A 23,775-nucleotide genomic window follows, 5' to 3' on the forward strand; every position below is an offset into this window, starting at 1 on the left:
TAGGGCAGACAACCATTGTCAATGCGGTGCCGTGTCTGCCCTACAGAGATCTTTTCAGGCTCTGGCCTCCTCTTGGACGGAAGCCAGTTTCCCTGGCCATTCCGTCCCCCCTCCAACCTCCTCTACCCCTTCCAGCGCCCCACTCCCTTCACCCATCCAAAGCACACATTCAGACACGCAATCAAGCACATCAACACACAAGAAGCACACTTCTAAACACAAGCACCACACCTCCCACCACAAGAATTCACACAGCCAACAGACACATGCACACACAACAACATCCATTTCCGCCAGTATGCCCACCTCTTCTGCCTCCCTGTCTGTCCCCTCTACATCCACACCCTCATGCACTGTTGCTGCTCCTCTTACTGCACTCACCACAATAGCAGGCATCCATACATGCACCCCATACACCACACCTGCACTCACCACAACTACTGTAGTTGACACATGCAGCACACTCACCAGACTTGCAGACACCCACACAACATACATCCACACTAGCTGCCTGTCTTCTCCCACTGTGTCCACCACTCCTCCAAAAACACACAAATGCACCAAGACACCCACCCATCACACATCCACCACACCACAGCATACTGTCCAGTCACCTGCACCCACTACACGCACCCCTACACCACATACATCCATTGACTTTGCCTCCACTCTTACGCCCTCATCCAGGACCACCCCAATTGCTCCGAAAAAACTTTTCCTCTCCCGTGCTGACCTCTTCCAACCCACTGGCCCACCCGGTCTTGTTCCAAAGCGTGCTCACCTCCTTGCCCTTTCTACTCCTTCCACTTCACAGCCCACCCCTGTCTGCCCTTCACATTCCTGTGCCCCTTCCCCAGGGAAAAAAGGCCCTTGCAGAGCCTAGTCCATCTGGCTCCACCCACTCAATACACCCCCCCACCTCCAAAGGACAAGCCCACCCCCTCAAGCTTCCAAATGAAAGTCCAAGGTCCACCCCCGTTTCAAATCCCACCAACCCACCACCCCTGCCCCCGTTCCGTGAGGTGCCTGGATGCCCCTTTGTTGCCCCATTAGGTAGAGTACCGTGCACTTTTGGGAGTCAGGTTGGGTCCGTTGTGGTCCATGGCCCTTGTAGCTTTATGGACTGGCCACTGGCCCTGTTTGGAGTATTTGGCTCTGTGAGCTTTAATAAAATATTTCCGTGTGGCCTGTGTTTTGGTGGCACACTGTTGAATTGTTCTTTTGTTTAATTGTTTATGGCATTTGTATGTACTATGGTCAAGTTGGATCTTCCTTGTGTCGGGTAAGTACCTCTTGCTGTGGGGTGTATGGGTTGTGCTGCTGTGAAGAGTTAGGGGGGCGTTGCAGGGTGGGTGGAGTGGGTGGTTATGTAACTGTGCCCTTTCCTCCCTTGTTTCGTAGGTTGCGGTACTTACCGTTGCCGTGTTCTTCGGCGGTCTCAGTCGTGGAGGTATTTGGAAAGGAGCAGGGCTGGCATAATCTGCAGCTCTCTATCCATGTCTGCTTCGGCGCGTTGTGAGGGCCTCCGGTGAGTGTTTCATTGGATTTAGTTCATTTCCGCCTGGCTTTGCGTGGCGATGGTTCCCGCCCCGGAGCTCGCGGCGGACTGGTGGTTCATTATTTGATGGGCGGGTTGGGTCTTTCCGTCAGCCTATGGGCGGACTCTGCCGTCGTCGGCGGCACTCCTCTACTGGCGGTGGATGGTTTTCTGGATGCCTGTGTTTCATTTGGTTCATTATTTGGCGGTCTGGACCGCTCCTCTGTTGGCGGTTTTTACCACCACCGCCGGCGGCACGGTACGGACCGCTGTGTTCATAATGAGGGCCTTTATGTCCAATCTTGCAAGAAGTCTACACACACAACTACTCCTTGGTTGACCCCTATTTGGTCTACTTACATGGATACCAACATCACCTATTTCTTCCAAACTCTACTGCACACCATGACAATCAAGCCCATTCTCAGCACACAATTCTGCATTGTCTCTCAACATCATACCACTTTTTCTCTACCAGGTTCCCTAGTTACAACACAGTCATCTTCTCCCTAATGCCAGGTAACCACTCTCATTCTACCTTAGAACACCCTTCAAATTATTCATTTTCTTACTTCCAAGGGATCAAAATGTTGCATTTTTCCCTTATGGGCCCTTTACCCAGTTCCCATTGCAAAACCATGCTCTTCTCTCGAACACTTCCTTCTTTATCACTACACATCCATACCCAATGTCAAAATTCAAACAAACCAGAACTAATTTGGGCTGGGTTCTTTCCTTTTCTCTTGGCATTGATTCTGACCCAAGACAGCATTATATGTAGTGTGATAAGCAAATAACATATTTTCAGCTGCCTCTTTTATGCCGTCCTTTCCATTCATAGACAATTTTATGGTTGCCTTATTTATTCTATTCACCCATACACAATCCCATTTGAATTAAGGCTGTATAATAACATTCTAACTTGACAAACTCCACACTCCTACAAAAACTCTTGCATTTCATTAAACACCAACTGCATGCCATTCTCAAGCACAAGTATGTCTAGGATTCCTCCCCACAGACAGTGCCTGCAAGACATTTATAATAGACCTGGTGGTAATAGCATGTATGAATTTTATTTTCAACCTCCGAGCATAAACTTCCACTACCAAATTTTACTCTTCTTTTCTAAATGTCTTCTCAACAGAAAATGATTCACCATCATGTCCTCCTTCCATAAAATCATTGTGTTTTACTCCTGACTCTAGTTTCACTCCAATTCTACATATTAATCAGAAACATAAATCTGCTCCCCTTTTTCTCCACTAATTCATGTGACACTTCCATCAAGATTACATTAGTGCTGTGCAGAGTTCCCCACAGTGGACAACACAACACAGCAGGGATATGATCCCCTGTGCAAACCAATACTGGGGCCTATTCACAAGGATCAGTTCTGTCGCAAACATATGTTTGCAACACCATTTACCTTACTGTCATATTTCACAAGTGGATCCCTGGCAGGTGTGAGCCCATTTATATTTGCAGAGATCTCTACAATGAGGATGGAGTTCTATGCTCCATATATTTTAGTCTGAGGGTAGGAAAGTGGACGTTTTAAAGTATTTAGCCCTGGAAGTTGGTAAACACCCATAAACATTGACAAGTAAATGTGTTCAGCCATGATTCAAGGGATCACTTCGTGAATTCATGGCAGGAATAAGTAAGGTACATTTGGTCATAAACATATTTACACACAAACTTCCCATTGTTAATAGATCCCTTACTTGTCAATTTTTGCTAAGGTGCTCAAGACAATCTAAAATGGCCCATAAACAAATCAACAGTGTGGAAAAATGTCTCTTTTTGCATTATCAGCCACATTTTTTACAGTCTGTCGTTACAGTACAGCTGTTGCTAGACAAGTATGTGAGCATTACTAGAGAGGGGCTTTGGCTCAGCCCACATGAATGGAGCCAGGAATACATGTTTAGATTGGGCAGAAGTTGTGTGCATCCACAAAAAAGTTATTGCCCTCCACCCAGTTGTGATCATGTTTCTTACTTATCCAGATGCCTGAGTTTGAGCTTTCAGTGGCACACACATGCCTTTACAATACTATTATGGTTTTTAGATACCTACATAATGTATGGTGTTTTCTCTGATAGTAGCACACATGGGAGTAAGCCAGTTCTTACCCAACATGAATGTTTGGGTCTGGCTTGACATTACAATTGTCACTTGATCTTTCAACCTACAATTATATTATTCTACAGTTCTTTGCTTCCATACATGTATATCTCCATTCCCATGCTATTTACTTACAATGTTTCACATTTCCATCCAACATTCCTTTAAAGTCCATTTGGAATTGCCAATGCTTGTTTGGACTGATGCTGCTGTTTTTTTTTTAATTTGTGCACTAGGACTCTGCTGACAGGCTCCAGTGCATGTGTTCTGGCCCTTAAAAAATGCTGAAATCGGCCATACTCCTAATTGACATATGTAATTTACCTATCAGTGCGCAAGTAAATGGTACAAAGGGTACCCAGGGCCCTATATCTAAATGTCACTTGTGGACTGCAGCACAAGTTGTACCATCCCAACAGTAATAGTGCAATCCGGACTGCAGGCCTACCACTATAGCTTTTCAGTGCAGTCTTAGAACTGCAATTTCAACTAGTCGAAATAACCCCTTTTGACAGGCCTAACCCCTTCTTCTACATATTAATGTCACACCTAAGTAAGTCTTAATGCACATAATGCAATATGCATGGTATTTAAAAGTAGGCCATTACATTAATGTGTCCTTTCAGTGACAATGCCCCAAAGACCATTATCACTGTAGCAGGGCTAGCTGTTCTATAAGAAAAGCATTGGCATACAATATTAAATTTAACAAAGTTATCTCCACTTATGAAACACCCACAAACTTAATTCTAGGGCTGTTAAAAATATATATTAAAAGACCAATTCCCTGGTAAAGTGTGATTTATATTACACATTTTTCAAAATGTATTTTTTAGAATGTCCCCTCTTCCCAGCTTAAAGTCTCTTTAAGCTCATTTGCAGGATTACCCAGGAGCTGAATATGTCACTTGATGAGGTATAAACGTGCTCCCAGATCTGAGAAAAAGGCCTTGGGTGTGGGGAGATGTGTTGTTCCTCTGGCAGGATGGCAATCTGAAGTGTGCCCAAAAGCTTAATCAACTAAAAATAAGCCTACCCTGTCACAAGGAGACGTAGCTAACACCTAGGCCTACCATCTACTTTGTCCTTGTAGTCAGCAAAGCACCAATATCAGTGGTAGATGAGCTTCCCCTACAACCGGTTTTGTGAACACACAGGAGGGGTTGCTCCTTTTCCTGGCCACAACTTTAGGTTGGGCACAGGAGCTCTGCACAATGGGAGTGAGGTTATGTCATGTTGGATTTAAGTAGAGAGGGGCACTGTGGTATTGCTTGTAGTAGGGCACAAAGGAACTGTTGAAAACATGATTAGGGTTACCCTGGGAACCTTTCCCTTTTGGCTACAGAGTGGCCAAGAGTTTCCCCCACCCACAGGCTAGCACTGGGCATAAATTGGCAATCCCACTATCCTCTTCAGATCACTTCTGGACCAGTGGACAAACAGAAGAGGACTAGACCTACTGCCTTTGACCTGGTAAGAGCCTTGCTGACTGGGCCTGCTATCTGCCTTTTACCTTGGACAAAGAAGTGTACTCCAAGAGGCATAAGGCTGACCTCCTGTTTTGTCTACAGGGACAAAACAACCTCCAAGTGGCCTTTTTCCTGCATCCCCCGCTAACCAGCTCCAACTTAACCAGCCAGGACCTTGCTGCTGGACTCTGCTGTAGTGAGACTTGGCCCCCTGGTGCTTCCTGGAGTCCTGTACTCCTCCTGAAGTTTCCTGAAACCAGGGACTTAGAAACTTTTTGCCAACTTTTTGCTTTGAGAGCTGATAGATGAACAAGGCCAATTTACGAAGCCAATCTGACAAAGGTGCATCGCCGCTAGGCCAAAGGTCTATGTTGCTCTTGCTATGGTCTTACCTGCAGCAGTGAATCCAATTCACTGGGACCTCGCAGACAAGGTGTGTGGCCTTGTGAAGCCCTTTTCGACTTCAGCATGAGAACTTTCCCTGCTGGACGAATCCAAGCTCCAAAAAAGTGACTAAGGGGGTCATTCCGACCCCGGCGGGCGGCGCCCGGCGCCCGGCGGGCAGAGACCGCCAAAAGACCGAACCGCGGTCAAATGACCGCGGCGGTCATTTTGACTTTCCCGCTGGGCGGGTGGGCGACCGCCAAAAGGCCGCCCGCCCGCCCAGCGGGAAAGCCCCAGCAACGATGAAGCCGGCTCCGAATGGAGCCGGCGGAGTTGCTGGTGTGCGACGGGTGCAGTGGCACCCGTCACGATTTTCAGTGTCTGCTTTGCAGACACTGAAAATCTTAAAAGGGCCCTGTTAGGGGGCCCCTGCAGTGCCCATGCCAGTGGCATGGGCACTGCAGGGGCCCCCAGGGGCCCCACGACACCCGTTCCCGCCAGCCTCTTCCTGCAGCGCTGCCGTGGAGGATTCCCTGGGGCAGGGGAAAACTGGCGGGAAACCACTGGTTTCCCTTTTCTGACCGCAGCTTTACCGCCGCGGTCAGAATTGCCCCTGAAGCACCGCCAGCCTGTTGGCGGTGGTTTCTCCGTCCCCGGCCCTGGCGGTCCATGACCGCCAGGGTCGGAATGACCCCCTAAATCTGAAAGTAAAATTCTTCTCTCTGCAAAGGTGCGAAAAGAATCTGAGCAGTGAAGGATCTTCTGTGGTTGCAATATTCAAAGTTCTGCCGCTCAGAGCTTTTCTACCAAAAGTCAATTGCTTCACCATGACCTCATCCGGTGGCTATCCTACAACTTCAAACTCTCTTTGAAAACAGTCTGCTGACTCGCCCCACTGAAGACTTTTGCCTTCCTTTCCAGACACTAAGGGCCTGATTACGACCTTGGCGAAGGGGATTACTCTGTCTCAAATGTGACAGACATCCCACCCACCGTATTACAAGTTCCATTATATCCTACGGAACTTGTAAAACGGTGGATGGGATATCCGTCACACTTGGGACGGAGTAATCTCCTCCACCAAGGTCATAATCAGGCCCAAAGTCTAAAGGTACAACTTTTCACTGGGACCAGTTTGTGTCCCTATTTCTGATCTTTGCTTCATCTGGTTGCCCTTATCTTTTGACTTTTTCTTAGTCAAACACAACAGATGACCGTGGTTGGCGTTCAGCACTTTTTAGTGCTATGTTGAACTTTAAACTATAAAAGTTCATAATTTAGGTTTTACTGATTGGATATTGTTGTTTTTGTTTCATGTTATTTAATACATTTTAATCTACTTTTCTAAATTGGTTTGTGATTTTTACTGTGCAGTGTTTTCAATTTATTATTGTTCGAGAACTGCTTAAATACTTTGCAAAGTGCCTCTAATTCACACCTAAGTGTTTTGTGCCACACTACCAGAGGATTAAGCACAGGTTTATTTAGCGACTTTTGTAGTTCACCCTGACAAGGATTGTGAATATAAATTGAGGTGCATTATCATCCCCTAACCTTCTACTCCAGTCTCCTACAGCAATCATTAAAAGTTTGGAATGAGCATGTGGAAGCCGCTAGAGAGCAATCTGGTATCAGACCTCTTTGAGAATTGAGGGAATCAGAAAATTAAGAACGTCTGGGGTTTTAATCCTCTTGTAATTGAGGTTCACTTGATTTTGGCGTCCTCTGAGGGGTGGGAAGTGCAGTAGGGCACCCGTTGTTTATCTAAGGTGGAATCCTTTAGTACCTGTGCCTCCTGATAGTGGGAATCTGTTGCTGATGTGTATACCTCTATGCCCAGTATTCTGAACCTATTACTGCTGATGTTCCCTTCTTTGAAGATAAGTAACCTTTAGTGAATTAGACCATGTTTGTTAACTTAGTTTTCTATTTTATTTTAGGATTTTGTTTTTGTCAGCAGAAGTTTCGCACAGTGTCGGGATGAAAAGTAACGTCTCATTGGATAACTGCAGCTCTTCGAGCCTGACTTTTCAGTCTTCTTTGTATGCCACCATCTTCACCGTTATTTTCATACCTGGCCTTCTGGCGAACAGTGCTGCATTGTGGGTATTATGCAGGTTCATCAACAAGAAAAACAAGGCAGTCATTTTCATGATAAATCTGGCCGCGGCGGACCTGGCCCATGTGCTCTCCTTGCCTCTGCGAATCTATTACTATATAAACCATACCTGGCCCTTTAAGAGTACGCTCTGTCTGTTGTGTTTTTACCTGAAGTACCTCAACATGTACGCAAGCATTGCGTTCCTCACATGCATTAGCGTTCAGCGATGCCTCTTCCTGAGGAATCCTTTCAAAGCCAAAGGCTGGAAGCGCAGGTATGACGTAGCCATCAGCGCCATAATCTGGATCATTGTCGGTGGGACTTGTTCTCTCTTCCCAGTCATGAGAAGCTCGCAGCTGAAAACAAATAGCTGTTTCGCAGACCTTGGCATGAGGAAAATTACCCTGTTGGAGTCTTCGTTTATGCTCCTATTACTTGAATTGGCGGGTTTTGTGTTTCCTGTCGTTACCATTTTGTACTGCACTTGGAAAACAAAACAATTTCTTCAAAACAGAGAAACGCATGTTCAGTTTGCCAGAGAAAAGTCCCGAGCTCTGAAACTGGTCGTGATGTGTTCAGCGGTTTTCTTCATTTGCTTCGCCCCATATCACATAAACTTTCTTTTGTACATGCTGGTCAACTTGGACGTCATAACAAATTGCTCAGTACGCAGTGGCATTTTAAGGTTTCACCCCTTCTCGTTGTGTCTCGCCAACTTCAATTGCTGCCTCGATCCCATCCTTTACTATTTCATGGCATCAGAGTTCCAAAACCAGATCTCGAGGCATGGTTCCAGTATCATTCGGGGTCGTCTAATGAGTAAAGATAGTGGCTCATCATAATTGTGCATCTTCATCCATCAGCAGAATTTTTTGGGGAACATCTTCTACTGAAATGCATTGCACTTCGGCATGGGGTGTGGCGATGTGAGAGGTACAAACATGTCATGACATGAAGAAAAAGATGGTGTGAGAAGAAATTAAAGAAAACATCCAAAATAGTTTGGCATAGCATGATTGCCAGGGGAGGACTGTGGTCTGGAAGGCTTGGAAGGAAGGCTATAAGACTGTCAAGTGAGGGATGTAATGTCTAATGGAAGCAGGAGAATAAGGCACTCAGACATTGGCAGGTGGCAGAAGGAGACACTCCAAGATACAGTGAACTTCTGGGTGAACTGCTCAAGTAAAGAGACAAAGGACAGGGCACCTGGACAAAGGACAGAAACGAGCTGGCAGGTGGTCTCTGGGTGTAATGCATGGTTCTCCTGTGATGAATTAAGCTCTGCTTAGTGTGCTGAATTTAGATTTTAGTTGGTATTACTCTTTATGATGTCCCTGCCCTTTACGTAGATACCTACACCAGACCCAGAATTTCTTCAATAAAACCATGCACATTGGAACTTAATTAGGGTTGCCAAGGAGGTATCAGTGTGGGCATCTGTAGCAAATATACGGTCACCATTTGTTCATCTTCACTGCTCAGGAGTTCTGACCGTGCCGTGTGGCCTATTTATGTGGACTTTGCTGCCATCAGTGTTGTTTGTGCTTCATAATAATTTCTGCATAGTGTCACAGTAGGTCATGAATGAGTGGCATGCATCATCCGTGACCAGGAGTGTGCAGAGCTCAATTGAGTACATGCTTACCAGAAGACATATAGGGCCTCATTACGACCCTAGGGGTCTTAAAACCTCCACTGGAGCTGGCGGTCCTAATCCATCAGGGCAGCATTGGCCTGGGAATTATAAATCCCCTCTCTGCCGTTGGTTAAATGGTGGTAGCCCTGCCATGTAAAGGCTGGCGGAGACGGGGTGCAGGGTGTCCTGCATGTGTGCAGCCCCACTGCGAATAAATCACAATGGGTGCTGATGCACCCTATGCACTACAGCATTGCCACTGGGTCTATTATGAGCCGGCGTCAATGTTGTAGGCTGTTTCCCGTTGGGCCAGCGGGCAGAAACTGTTTCGCTCGCTGACCCAGCAGGAAACTCCTAATGGGGCCCATGGGAATATGACCGCACAGGCGGTAATCTGACAGCAGGAATTTGCCGGACGGCCTTTTCCATCTCCCAAACACATAATGCAACCCATACTGTAGTTGCAGGATTCCCATTATACATGGAGTGTGGTTAGAGGCAGAGAGTAGAGGAATGGCAAGATAGAGCTAAATTGGGTCTGATGCAGATTGTGATGTGTGTAATGTAGGCAGGCTTCCATTTCTCACAATAAAAAAATGGTGGTGATCTTGGCCTGATGGACATTTAATCTACATTCATGGGATCAAGTGGAAAAAGTTGACATTTTCAATAGAGTTGTTTCTCTGCACACCACGTTGACCTTGAATACTTTAGATAAAATAACGTGCAAGACAGGGTGAGAAATGTAATATATTTACTAGGAGTTGTCTTTGATATTCGGATGGCCTAATAACACAAAGATACCCAGCCCAATGTGAAAAAGAAATGCACAGAGATGGCCATGTTATACTTAGGACCTCTTAAGTGCTGATGAAACACAGAAAACAGCCCGCTCCAGTAAGTAAAGGCAACAAAATGGATTACCTTGTATATTAAGTGCATGCATGCAATGAGGGATTGCAAGTGATAAATAGTACCTAATACATTCTAATTGAAGTACACCCTGTGAGGCAGAACGATCTATCAACACAGTCAGCAGAATTAAGGTGAGTTCAAAATACTTCTCTGGACTAGTCCAAGATGAGACTGATAATGTCTCAAGTCAGTAGCTGAATGAGACTCGTCCAAATAAGTCAATTGTTAGAGGGAGAGGATCCATTCCATCCCCTGTGTATGTTGTAGGCAGTAGATATTGCAGTCAGCAACACCCACCAGGTCACACCTAAATCCAGAGTCTTTGAACAGCTTGGTGTTATTGTTCTAAATATCTAATAAAAGGCATCTTGATATTTTAGCCCATGATGCATGTAATAACTCTTCCGCAAAGATAAATCTGTTCTATCAATAATAAACTTCTATTCAATGTGTGCTACAATCTCATGAGATATCTTATTAGATGTGATTACTCTGAAACCAATGTAGTAGCGTACAACAGCAATAACAATGAAAGGATCAGAGTACAAATAACCTTGAAAAACTAAAATGTATTGACTATTATTACAAAGTAAAGACGTAAGCAGTCACAGCCATCTTAGGGTCAATTGTGGTACACTTTTCCACTTACTTTTGTTGGCTAATGGAAACATGTAGTGGCTAGATTGCTTGCTGTAGTGACAGGTTTATTTGCAGCAGTGGTTAGTGTTTCATCCCTTTTTTGAGACATATTACATTGTGTAAAAGTTGTGAATACTCTAAGTAGAATCAGAATATTTGGGTCACTAAAGCCTTTTTAGAATCGCATTTTAAGCAGATGTCTGACTTTTCAACACTTCATTTCACAAAGCAGTCAAACTTTTGCATACATTCCATAATTTTAATGCAGTAATTGACTCTTGTTGCTGACTTAACATGGAAAATTTATGATTTTTCTCTGTTCGTTGTATTAGCACAATTCTCATCCAGCCTCAAAGAAAGTGGTTGTACAGTCTGAATGTTGAAATGAAATCTTGCCACTGCTCGCAGATGTCAGCATGAAGGTCCTAAGTAAAGCATAGTGTATTACCTCCTCGTCTGTCTTAGTTCAGTCACCCGTGGCTGGATTGGTTTACACCAAGGAGAATGCCCTTCTTTCCCACTGTTGCAGTCTAGTTCTATCCTCGAGGGCTTGGCCAGTCGTTGCTCTGGCTGTTCCTTTGCCTAGGGGTCCCTGTATTGTTTTCCCTATCCTTCTTCTCTCTTGGGTGCTTTAGAAGGTGGTTCAGCACCAGGTGGAGATTCTGTTGATTGCCCCGGCTCGGGTGATGCTCCCTTGGGTTCCTTGTCTGTCATGCCCCATTGGATTTTGCTGATATATTTGTCTACATCAGCTGCTTCTTCCACTGGACACTACACAGGTTATTGCCTGAGGTTTGGTATTTGAGCGGCAGTCCCTCCTAGCTCAGGCATATTTTTTGGATGTGGTGAAGTTGATTCAGCATTCACAGTGACCATCTACCCTTAAGGCTTATGGCCGTCATTGGTGGAATTTTTCCTTAAGGGTTTGTCTGCTTCTTCTTGTGATCCTGTGGCTGCGTTAGAGTTCCAATGAGACAGTTTTCAGCTGGATTTGGCTGTTTTTACCCTCCGACATCAGTGGGTGGCTGTTCAGGCCTTTCGGGGGGCTAGTGTTTTAGCTGTTGCCCCTCTGGTGGCTTGCTTGCTGCAGAGGTTTCTTTGGCAACCTGTTGTTCATTCCCCAGGGCCTCTTTGGGACTTTCCTTTAGTTCTGCGGGGCTTGCAGGGTGCTCCATTTGAGCCTTTGGACTATGCTGACTTTGTTTCATTCAGTCAAGGTGGCTTTTCTGGTGGCCATTTCCTCTGAGAGATTGGGGCTTTGTTGTCCTTCCCCCTTTCCTTCATTTTTTTTCTGAACAAGGTATTGCTTCGTCCTAGTCTGGCCTGCTTCCCTAAAGTGGTGTACCATTTTCAATTGGATTCTAATATTGTTTTGCCTATCTTTTGTCCCTCTCCAGTGTGTGATGAGGAGGTGTGTTTGCATTCCTTGGATGTGCATCATGCTGTTTTGGAGTATTTGTAGTACACTGCTGGATTTCGCAAGACTGATGCCTTGTTTGTCTTCCATAGTTTGGCAAAGAGGAGCCTCAAGACTCTCTACGTTGTCTGATGCTTTGAGTTGGCTATTTCTCAATCCCATTCCTTGACTGGCCAGCCAGTCCAAGAGTCGTGCCCTGGGTGGTCTACTAAGGTTTTTTCTGCCTCATGTGCAGCATTTCAGGGGGCTTCCATTCATGACTTTTGTTTCTCTGCCACTTGGACTTGGCCTCACACTCTTATGACCCATTATTGTTTGCAACTGGGCTGAGATGTTTCCTCTGACTTTGGTTCTGCTGTTTTGAGTTTTGTGGGTTCTCTTGCAGAGTGTTGTCTTTGCATTAAATAGCTTCCCTTTTGCTACCCTGATGACGTTGTGTTTTGTTTCGAAATCAGTTGTGTGGCTTGGTTATGTACACATACACAAGGGCTGTGAGATGAAGACGGATGAGGAGGTAATGCCTGGTCACTCACCGGTAAGTTTCATTGCTCCAAGACCATGTCTTTCTCGTCACAGTCCTGACTTCCGAGACACTTCTCCCTGTGTTCAACTGATTTCGTTCTAGGCTTTATTATTTTAGGAAGTCCTCCCCAGGAATTGAGGTATCTGTATTACCCTTTAATGGGGCCTTCTTAGATTGGGGAGGAAAAGTCAAGTTTGGTAATTAGGTACCACGTGGATGGAGATAAACTCATACATGAGAACTGTGACAAGGAAGACATAGACTAGGAATAATGAAAATTACCAGTGAGTAACCAGACATGGTAAACCTCTTCAACATGGCTTTGAAATAATCTACAAACCATCTCCTAAAATATGATTCACACAGGCCAGTAGTGTGACATTCACTCATAAACAGAGACTCTTGCTGCTGCTGGAGCCCCAGAAAAGTCTACTCTCCAGTTCCGGGCTGAGCAACCACCAGTGCTTGGGTGAGACACTATCACTAATCTCACCTTTAGAGGTCGACTGAACCTTTAAAATTGGTGAAGAGTGTAGTGGTCAGAATGATTCAATCACAAATCAATTTCCAAACTGAATAATGTTTCAAAATGTTATTACAATCCCAAAATCAATGTCACAAATATGGTGTGCAAGACTAAGTTATAAACATACATGGAACCAATAGGCTGACCAAAACATCTGAAAAGATTCAACCTACTAAATGTTGAAACCGTTAGACACTCTAAAAGAAAAATGTAGATTAGCAACAATACAATGATGGTGACATCAGTAATTCATCAAAATGCAATTTAACTTTCAATTTCAGATTTCAGGTTTGAGAGCTGGGCTATTCCTAACGCTAGCACAAATTTGGAATTGTTTGTGTTGGAGTGGGCTAAAACATGCGAACAAAAGCAAAATAAAGGAAAGACAAAAATAATTTGCAAAAAAAAAATCTAACTAGAATAACTCACTATAAAAATATGCTGGTGTAAGTTACTAACTGAAAAGGAAACAAAAAAACACGCTTGGTTATACCTTTCCTCATGGGACAGCAGACAGTAGCAGTTCATCAGGCAGAACAATCAGTTTCATCTGGTGTCAGTTGACAGCAGCATTAGGATGGTGCAGAACACGGGCTACACATAGGACACATCAGCAGTATGGACTAGTTGGCCTTATTAATACTGAACCATATAATAAAATGGGGCAGCTAAGACTATGATGAGGAAACTCATCAGGGGACTTAGAAAATAGGATAATGACAGCAGATTTAAACATACTCCAACAGAGTTCTAAACAGCAACTAAACAGCACTGATGCAGGCAGGGGACTGACTCTGTGGCTTCTTCAGGACCAACTGACTTCAATTTTAAAGTTATTCACTAATTAAAAGTAGGCACGATCCATTCATTGGCCTTTCACGTGGGTGCATTTCGGACATAAGATTCAGCATTCAGTCACTGCAGATGGCACCACCTAATTCTGATACTTTCAAAAATCTTCTCAGCAAAAGTGCATTGTCATCTTCCCAACTTCTTGTTTTTCCCCCCAAATATTACATTTTCTAATCATTTGTTACTTGCAGTTCCTTTCGTATGACACACAATAAACTAAACTAACATTCTTTCACATGAGCTCTGTAAGCTTCCTGTCCCATTCGACAGCTAGAACAAATAATATAACATTGTTGCATCTGAAACATGTTTCTTGCCTACAATGCAATGGGACATTCAACATTCACATTAACAGACTAGAGAATGAATTCAGGTTAGAAGGGACAGAATAAACAAGTGATTTGCTATTACTGCTACAAAATGAATTTTCCTCAGGTCTAGTAAGGCCAAGGAAACGTTCATACACATTAATACATTTAATACACGAATAAACCTTTTGCACACCTTTCAATTCATATATGCAAAGCAAATTATTTAATTGCAAACATTATTCAAAACATGTTCAAGCTAATTTAAACATGAATTTATTTGTCTTCACATGGGTAACTTATAATAATAAAATTCATTTAATTTGCTATAAGTACAATTAATTCATATTCATTTAATACTTCAATTATTAGTCTTCATATTAATAAAACATTTTTAATGTTAGCTCAGTTTAATATTTTCACGTAATAAAATGAAAAAACTGTCATGTTAAACTGTGGTGCACAGTATAAATGGTGGCCATATGGCTCACCATAAATCAACTAGCAAGTTTTATAATTCATATTATCAGCTCTGTTAGGCAGTTACACGACGCTTAATTAATCACCCTATGCTAACTTCTATGCTACTAATATGTCAATGAAATTTGATCGCTCTCACTCTTCTCAGGTGTTCGTAAGGAGAAACCCTCTAGTACTTTATTGTGTCACTATGGGGGTTATTACAACTTTGGAGGAGGTGTTAATCCGTCCCAAAAGTGACGGTAAAGTGACGGATATACCACCAGCAGTATTACGAGTCCATTATATCCTATGGAACTCGTAATACGGCTGGTGGTATATCCGTCACTTTACCATCACTTTTGGGACAGATTAACACCTCCTCCAAAGTTGTAATAACCCCCTATATTCTTAGAGATGATTAAACTGGAATAAATATGCAAGTCAGAAAATTAAGGTTTTTATGCTCAGTGAAAGACTTTGTAAAGCCGTGTGGACAAAGCGAGCACTGTTTCCCCACTCAGATACTCTAACCAGTAGTTCTTAATTTTTATTAATCAATATTTGATCACCAGTCTACTGAACTTGAACTGAAAAATCTCCGGTTTGAATTAGAATTATTATAAAAACATTACCATAGAATGGAAAAAAAATCAAATTCTGGTTCTGTCAACAAAAATACATTTTTCAAACTCATAAATTATTGGATATTATAAAAATACATTTTAAAAAGTGAATAGATTTTCCATAAACAATCACAGACAGATTTAAAATGATAGAAAAAACATCAGATCACAGCAAGACAGTGAAGATACAGCTGGTCAGAATGAGATGCAGAAAGTTGTCAGGCTATAAAGAAAAGAGAAAAGGAAAAGAGAATGGGGAAGAGAACAGGAGCAGCTTGTGAGAGGAAAAAGGGGTGGGGCGGCGCGTGGTTGGGGGGGGTGAGGAGTGACCCCCCCAAAAAAGTACCTTTTTTCTGCATCGCTCAATCCGCATCTGCTCCGCTCCGACGTTACAGGCACAGGCCAGTCCTGACACTGTTCAAAGCAGCGTTAGGATGGGCTGGGAGTGCCCAGCCAGGGTGCTTCCAGGCAGACTGGGAGCCTCTGCCTACTCTCTCCAACCCAGCTGGGTTGGAGAGAGCCTAGTGCGCATGTATGTTTGGCTGGCCCAAGACAGCCAGCCCCCCGTAATGCCTGTGGCCCGGCCCAGTTTTTTAGCAAAAACATAATAAACAAAGTTTATTATATTTTTACTATAAAAGTTTTGCAGCTCCTGCCCTAGCGGAGGAGCCGCCCCTGGAAGAGAGAGGTATTCTAAGGAGAAGCTTTCCCCATTAAAGATTAAAGGTGATTGAGGGGAAGACGGAAAGAAAAAAGCAGAGGATTGGGTCTTCCCAATTAAAATAAATTGTCTATGAGATCCTGACAAACAAATAGTTGGAGGAGCATTGTCAACAGGAGTGTTATTTACCAAATCGATTTAAAAACCTTGGAATGTTATTCAGTTCTAAAAAGTTGTTGGAAATGTTTTTCCCGTACATAGGTCACCTGCATCACATGTACAAACAACCCTTCTTTACTCTGAAAAGAAAATGCGATTTGAGAAGACGTCATGCTTATACACACATATGTATTCACAGACATTCTAGAGGATTTGAATATTGCTTTAAAATGCAAATTAATATTGCGTACCTAATGCACAATCATTCAGTTATGTCAATGTGCAACTGTTTTCTGTTAGCTGTAAAATACCCGCATTACCAAAATATAAACATGGTCAGTGTCTGATAATAACTGCAACCAAAGGTTTCAATGTGAAAAGCTTAATTTACAATAATTGGATGATGCTCAGGTCTTGGATGTTTATGGCGTTTGTGTGATCAGTTTCATAAGCTCTGGCCCCGGTCTTGTACTTTGCAGGATCTCTTATTCCTTATTGTAAATTTGTCAAAAATAAATAGTTAAGAGCAGAGGATGATGGGTTCACATTGTGTTAATAAACGCAGAATTAGGACTGTGTACTATAAAAGGCTAAGAGCCAGATGTACGACCCTCAGTGTTTGCGACTCACAATTTGCATTTTTTTTTCAACTCTCAAATTGTGAGTTACAAACACTGATGTACAACATTGTCTGAGAAGCTGTATGTGATTCCCAAATGGGTTGCAAGGGACCTGCCTCATTAATATTCGTGAGGCAGGTCGCAATTTGCGACCCATTGGGAATGGCCACCACTCAGAGGGCTGGTGGCCTGCTGGAGTCAGCAGACCAACATGCCTGTGGCTGCTTTTTAAGGCGTTTTTTTTAATGCAGCCCATTTTACTTAATGGAAAACAGGATGCATTTAAAAAATAAAACTGAAAAGTTTTCTTTTCATTTTTTAGAGTGGGCAGTGGTCCATGAGGCCAGTGCCTGCTCTGAAAAAATGTTGTCACCCCCATTTGAGAATGGGTTACTGTCTCCTTCAAGGAGTCCTTAAAGTATGAATTTATGAATGTTTTGTGACTGCATTCTCTGTCGCAAAACATTCACACATACCAGTGTGACTCGCTATTAGCAAGGGACACATTTTAAATGTCCCTTCTCAATAACGATTCACAAGTCCTATTTTGCGAGTGGGTAATAGCTCTTGACTTACAAAATGGGGTTGGTAGATGCCACAATGCATTTTACTGGTTGTAAACGGGACCCGTAAACTGTGTCGTACATCTGACCCCTAATTACTTGATTATTTTGCTTCTTATTTGACTGATATATTAATGTTTGAAGTTATATTAATTATTATGACATTTGTTTTTCTTATAAGGTCACTGAAGATACATTGAACTCCATAAATTATAAGAATGTCATAAAAGCAACCAAAATACATTCTGTAGGGTAAATCTCTAAGAGTAGGTCTTTCACATGTAAGGTTAAATTCTTGAGTTTGTTAAACTGAAACACGGAGTGCTCCAATTTCATTTTTTTTTCATGTTTCATTCCCTTTTGTTAGTCCTCTCACATAAATACTTCATGATATTTCTAATTGCCTTGAATCTTTTTCCGCAGTTCTATCCTCATGTAGGCTCAACCTTACAGGATGTTGTTGGACCTTGAACTTTTTGCAGGGTCTCCCCCAGATTTTTGCCTTCTGTTTCAGAACCCGTTTTTGTTGGCATCCCCCTTTTTTCCTGCTAACCACTGGAGTGTTTGCGCTCACTCCCTAAAACATGGTAAAATCTGCCTAAACCTGATCACCCAGACAACATTCCACGCACAAAACACCACACACCACTACATAGCACCACACACATCAACACTTACACCACCCCACACATCACCCACACCACCCCATGTCACGCCAAAGACACCCTAGGTTTTCAGAGGAGGAGCTCAGGGTCATGGTGGAGGAAATCCTACGGGTAGAGGCACAGCTATTTGGCTCACAGGTGCAGCACACCTCCATAGCCAGGAAGGTGGAGCTATGGCGCAGAATCGTGGACAGGGTCAACGCTGTGGGACAACATCCAAGAAATCGGGAGGACATCAGGAAGAGGTGGAACGACCTACGGGGGAAGGTGTGTTCAGTGGTCTCCAGGCACAACATCGCGGTACAGCGTACTGGCGGCGGACCCCCACCTCCTCCCCCACAACTAACAACATGGGAGGAGCAGGTCTTGACCATCATACATCCTGAGGGCCTCGGAGGAGTCGGTGGAGGAATGGACACTGGTAAGTCAAATCTTAACTATCATATCCCCCACCCTACCTGCATGCTATCACACACCCCCACCCTCACCCCCTCCCCTATCACTCCAACTCCTCACTAATGTACTAATAACACAAACCACACATCCCAACACCAAGCCCTGCATGACACAACTAAGCATGGACACGCATCACTAAAGCATGCTCACTGTACATACCCATAACAACCCCCTAGCCATCCTCACACAAACACACACACAGGAATGCTTGCACTGGGGTACACACACACATACCCATTGCACACCATTACACACACACATGCAATAATCATGCTCTTATACCCCTGCAGGACCACTACCCAACGTCACCACACAGGAGGGTCCAGACATCTCCACTCCACCCACAGAAGAGGCCCACAGTGACGACAGCAGCTCTGTCCTACTGGATCCTGATGACCAGCCCGGACCATCGTGGGCCTCGGGACTGTCGGTTCCTCTTGCACAGGCACAGCCCAACACTGACCTTCCACCCTCTGGTAACACCAGCATAGCACCCACCCAGCGGGCCCATACCTCCGTACCCAGGACACGTCAATCAGCGGTGTGTCCACCACTACAGGGAACCTAGGATAACCCACCACCCCAACAACAACAGGGACCTGGGGGCAGTGGTAGTGGGCACACGGTCCAGGGGACGGAGGCACAGGAACACAGGGGAACTGGGAGGGCTGCTGTGCGACAGGGGACGGACAGGCCAAGGGAACCCACCCTCCACGAGGCCCTCACCTCCATCATGGGAGCATACCACCACTCCCTTGAGACAATGGCGACGGTCCTGGTCAAGTTCCAGGAGACCCAGCGCCTGCAGGACGAACAGTATTTGGGCTTCAGGGAGGAGCTCAGAACCATCAGCTCTACCCTGGGCACTATCGTAGGGGTGCTGAAGGACATACAAAACACCATGAGGGACACCGTGGCACTCCAAGGGGCCCCTGACACTAGCCTGGACGATGAACTGCCCACCACCTCCGCCGGCGCTAGTGGACAGGACGCCTCGCCACAGGACCACCACACCAGCACCCCACCCCCTGCAGATGGAGAACCACCCTGCAAGCGGTCCCTGAGATCCAGGAACAGGACAGAGCAAGATGGTAAGACCCCGCCAGGAAATGAGATCACCCTGATTGTCATCCCACTGTCCCACTTTGTTACCCTGTCCAAACTGAAACTGCCCCAGCTCCACTTCCTATGACCATATGGGCAGTGCACCTGTGTGACCAATAGACTGGACTCTGCCATGGACATTCCTCTACCGTCCCCCATCACCATTTTACAACCCCCCTCCATTTTTGAGCACTTAAATAAACACCCTTGAAGCACAAAACAATCTGGAGTCAGTCTGTGATTTGGTAAATTTGTATTATCAATGACAGTGTCAAAATGCGTTCTCAATTGTAAAGTCAACATACCTATGTCACACATCACAAGTCCATGAAGGATGCAAGCAGATGACACACGTTGGTAACCACACCTGTGAAGCCATAATGGAAAGGTACAACTCAGTTACCAAATACTGCTACTAAATGACAGACAGGATAGAGGTAGAAGTGTGAAATTGAATGTAATAGTAAAATAAAATGTTCTCATCTGTGTGTCACTGGAAATATTGCTGTATAACTGACTCCCTGTTGTCTATGTCTTCTTCCTCAGCTTCCTCCTCATCACTGTCCACAGGCTCCACAGGCTCCACAGCTGCCACAACACCGCCATCTGGACCATTCTCCTGCAGAAAAGGCACCTGGCATCGCAAAGCAAGATTGTGAAGCATCGAGCAGGCGATGATGATCTGGCATACCTTCCTTCGTGAGTAGAATAGGGAACCACCTGTCATATGGAGGCACCTGAACCTGGCCTTCAGGAGGCCGAAGGTACGTTCGATCACCCTCCTAGTCCGTCCATGGGCCTCATTGTAGCGTTCCTCTGCCCTGGTCCTGGGATTCCTTACTGTGGTCAATAGCCAGGACAAGTTAGGATAACCAGAATCCCCTAATAGCCACACACAGTGCCTCTGGAGTTGACCCATCACATACGGGATACTGCTATTCCGCAGGATGCAGGCGTCATGCACAGAGCCAGGGAACATAGCATTTACCTGGGAGATGTACTGGTCTGCCAAACATACCATCTGTACATTCATAGAATGATAACTCTTCCGGTTCCTGTACACCTGTTCACTCCTGTGGGGGGGGGGCAGAGCTACATGGGTCCCATCAATAGCACCTATGACGTTGGGGATATGTCCAAGGGCATAGAAGTCACCTTTGACTGTAGCTAAATCCTCCACCTGAGGGAAAATTATGTAGCTTCTTACGTGTTTCAGCAGGGCAGACAACACTCTGGACAACACGTTGGAAAACATAGGCTGGGACATCCCTGATGCCATGGCCACTGTTGTCTGAAAAGACCCACTTGCAAGGAAATGGAGCACTGACAGCACCTGCACGTCAGGTGGGATTCCAGTGGGATGGCGGATTGCTGACATCAGGTCTGGCTCCAACTGGGTCCATAGTTCCTGGATAGTGGCACAGTCAAACCTGTAGGTGATGATCAAATGTCGCTCCTCTATTGTCAACAGGTCCACCAGCGATCGGTACACCGGTGGATTCCGCCATGTTCTCAAATGTCCCAGCTGACGGTGCCTAGGAAGGACAACAGCGACCACAGAGTCAACAAATTCTCAGGTATGTCCCCACAGATACACAGAACACTACACAAAACACAAAACAGTTCCTGTATGTGTGTTGAGTGTAGGCCTAGGTATGTGTGACGCAGTAGTAAATGAAGCCATGTGGGCCCCTGAAATGGCGGCTGCCTGACCTCTAAACTGGGACAATGGGATGTGAGGTATCTGCGCTGGCGTAATACACCGTCGCGGTAGGCGGTCGTAGACCACGGCGCAATGCTGCATTGGTTAACATTGGACCCTATGGGTCCCAGGAGCCAATGATGAAGTGCGCCGGCAGTGATGACACGCACCGCCGCAGACGTGACCGCCATTTTCGATCTGTTCAATCACTCGATACCTGATCTTCGACAGGAGAGGACCTACACTGCAAGTGCTGCTGTGACCTCGGTCTGGAAGAGACAATGGCTGCTGCGTCTGGGGAAAGGGCCCCTGCCTTCACTGCTCAGGAGTTGGAAGAGATAGTCGACGGGGTCCTCCCCCAGTACACGCTACTCTACGGTCCTCCAGACCAACAGGTAAGTACACAGGGAGCACGTTGTATGGGCTATGCCTGGGTGGAGAGGGCTGGATGTGAGTTGGAAGGGGGCAGAGTTCAGGGAACATCAAGGAGTGTGAATGCATGTGCTACATGGCAAGGGTAGGGATGGGTGCCACTCACATCGACGGTGCAGTTGTTAATGACTTCTCTTCTTCTCCTGTGCATGTCATGTAGGTCAGCGCCCACCAGAAGAAGGACATTTGGCGTGCCATCGGCGAGGACGTCCGGACCCTGGGGGTCCACCAGAGACGGGGCACCCACTGCCGTAAAAGATGGGAGGACATTCGCCGCTGGAGCAAGAAGACGTCGGAGGCTCAGCTGGGGATGGCCTCCCAACGTGGGAGGGGTGCCCGTCGCACCATGACCCCCCTGATGTTCCGGATCCTGGCGGTGGCCTACCCGGAGTTGGATGGGCGCTTGAGGGCATCACAGCAGACACAAGGGGGTGAGTACACTCTCATTTTGGGGACTTTGCGCGCAGTGGAGGGGTCTGGGTGGGGGAGGAGGGCTGTGGGTTTCCCTAGGCCAGGGCGAGTTACATAGGCTAGGCCCCTCCGTAATGCAGGCCATGTGTCACTCCACTCCACCTCAGTAGAGTGCCAAGTATAGGTATACATGCCCCTGTGGCATCTATGTGTGCAGATGTCCTCCATAGCCATGTAGGCCATATCCCAGGAATTGCATCTGTAGTGGCCAAGAGCACGGCATAGTGCAGGGGGCTGCTGTGTCTGTATTGTCCACCAACGGTAGCGGTAAGCCATGCACTCAACCTGTCTTTCTTCTGTCGTTCCCCCACTTTTTCTGCTCTCCCTGTTCTTTTGTGCATCAGCATCATCAGGCGGAGGTACAGTGGCACCGGAGCACGAGGGCGCTGCATCCCACATGGCCATGGAGGGCCACACCACAGATTCTGAATACACCAGTGGGACGGAGGGCGAGGGGAGCTTCACGTCGGTCACAGGATCACCAAACAGCAACACAGACTCGTCCGCCGATGGGAGCTCCCTTGTGTTGGCGGCACCATCTGTGCCCCCCACTTCTACAGGTACAGCCGCCACCTCCCCTACCAGCACCGCCCTCCCAGCAGCCCCTCAGCATTCACCCGTGGCTGCTCACCCAGGAGGCTGGGCATCACCTTCGCGCCAGGCACCTCAGGCCCTGTCCCAGTCACCCCTGCTGCCCTCAGTGAGGAGGCCATTGACCTCCTCAGGTCACTCACTGTTGGGCAGTCTACCATTGTGAATGCCATCCAGGGTGTAGAAAGGGAGTTGCAACACAGTAATGCATTCCTGGAGGGCATTCATTCTGGTCAGGCTGCCCTTCATCGAACCCTGCAATCTCTGGCCTCAGCACTGATGGCAGTCATTGTCCCTGTGTCTAGCCTCCCCCCTCCAACTTCCTCCACCCAGACCCAATCCCCTGTATCCCAGCCTATCCCAAGCACACCATCAAACAAGCATGCATACACCTCAACACACACAAGTAGTTCAGGCAAACATAAGCACCACACAACCCACAGGCACTCACACAAGCATCACCCACATACAGACACAGCAACATCCACTGCCTCCACTGTGTCCCCCTCCTCGTCATCTCCCTCCTCCCTCCCAGTCTCGTCTACACTCTCACCTGCATGCACTACATCTACAGGCACTAGGACTCGCACCAGAAGACCCAGAACCGCACCCCGCTCACCTGCACTCACCACCCCCACTACCATTTACACGTCCCCTATCTCCACTCCCAGTGTGTCTTTGACTCCCCCTCCCAAAGTACACAAACGCGGCCACTCACACACCCAACATCCATCCACCTCACGACAGCCTCCAGTACCTGCACCTGCACCCAAATCACCTAAAGTTACACCTCCTACAACCACCTCCTCTTTCTCCACTCCCAGACCCC

At 46.0% G+C, this 23,775-nt stretch overlaps 1 protein-coding gene across 1 annotated transcript in view; it reads left to right on the forward strand.

Annotated features, from left to right (window-relative positions):
• The window catches only part of P2RY10 (P2Y receptor family member 10), a 173,588-nt gene extending 165,038 nt beyond the window's left edge, over positions 1 to 8,550 (forward strand). The window contains exon 2 of the mRNA XM_069212569.1: positions 7,461 to 8,550. Within this exon, the coding sequence (XP_069068670.1) occupies positions 7,501 to 8,463 (963 nt within the window). The 5' untranslated portion in view covers positions 7,461 to 7,500 and the 3' untranslated portion in view covers positions 8,464 to 8,550. The remainder of the gene's footprint in view (positions 1 to 7,460) is intronic.
• Positions 8,551 to 23,775: the final 15,225 nt, after the last annotated feature.

This window comes from Pleurodeles waltl, chromosome 2_1, assembly GCF_031143425.1.
Source record: "Pleurodeles waltl isolate 20211129_DDA chromosome 2_1, aPleWal1.hap1.20221129, whole genome shotgun sequence".
NCBI lineage: Eukaryota > Metazoa > Chordata > Amphibia > Caudata > Salamandridae > Pleurodeles > Pleurodeles waltl.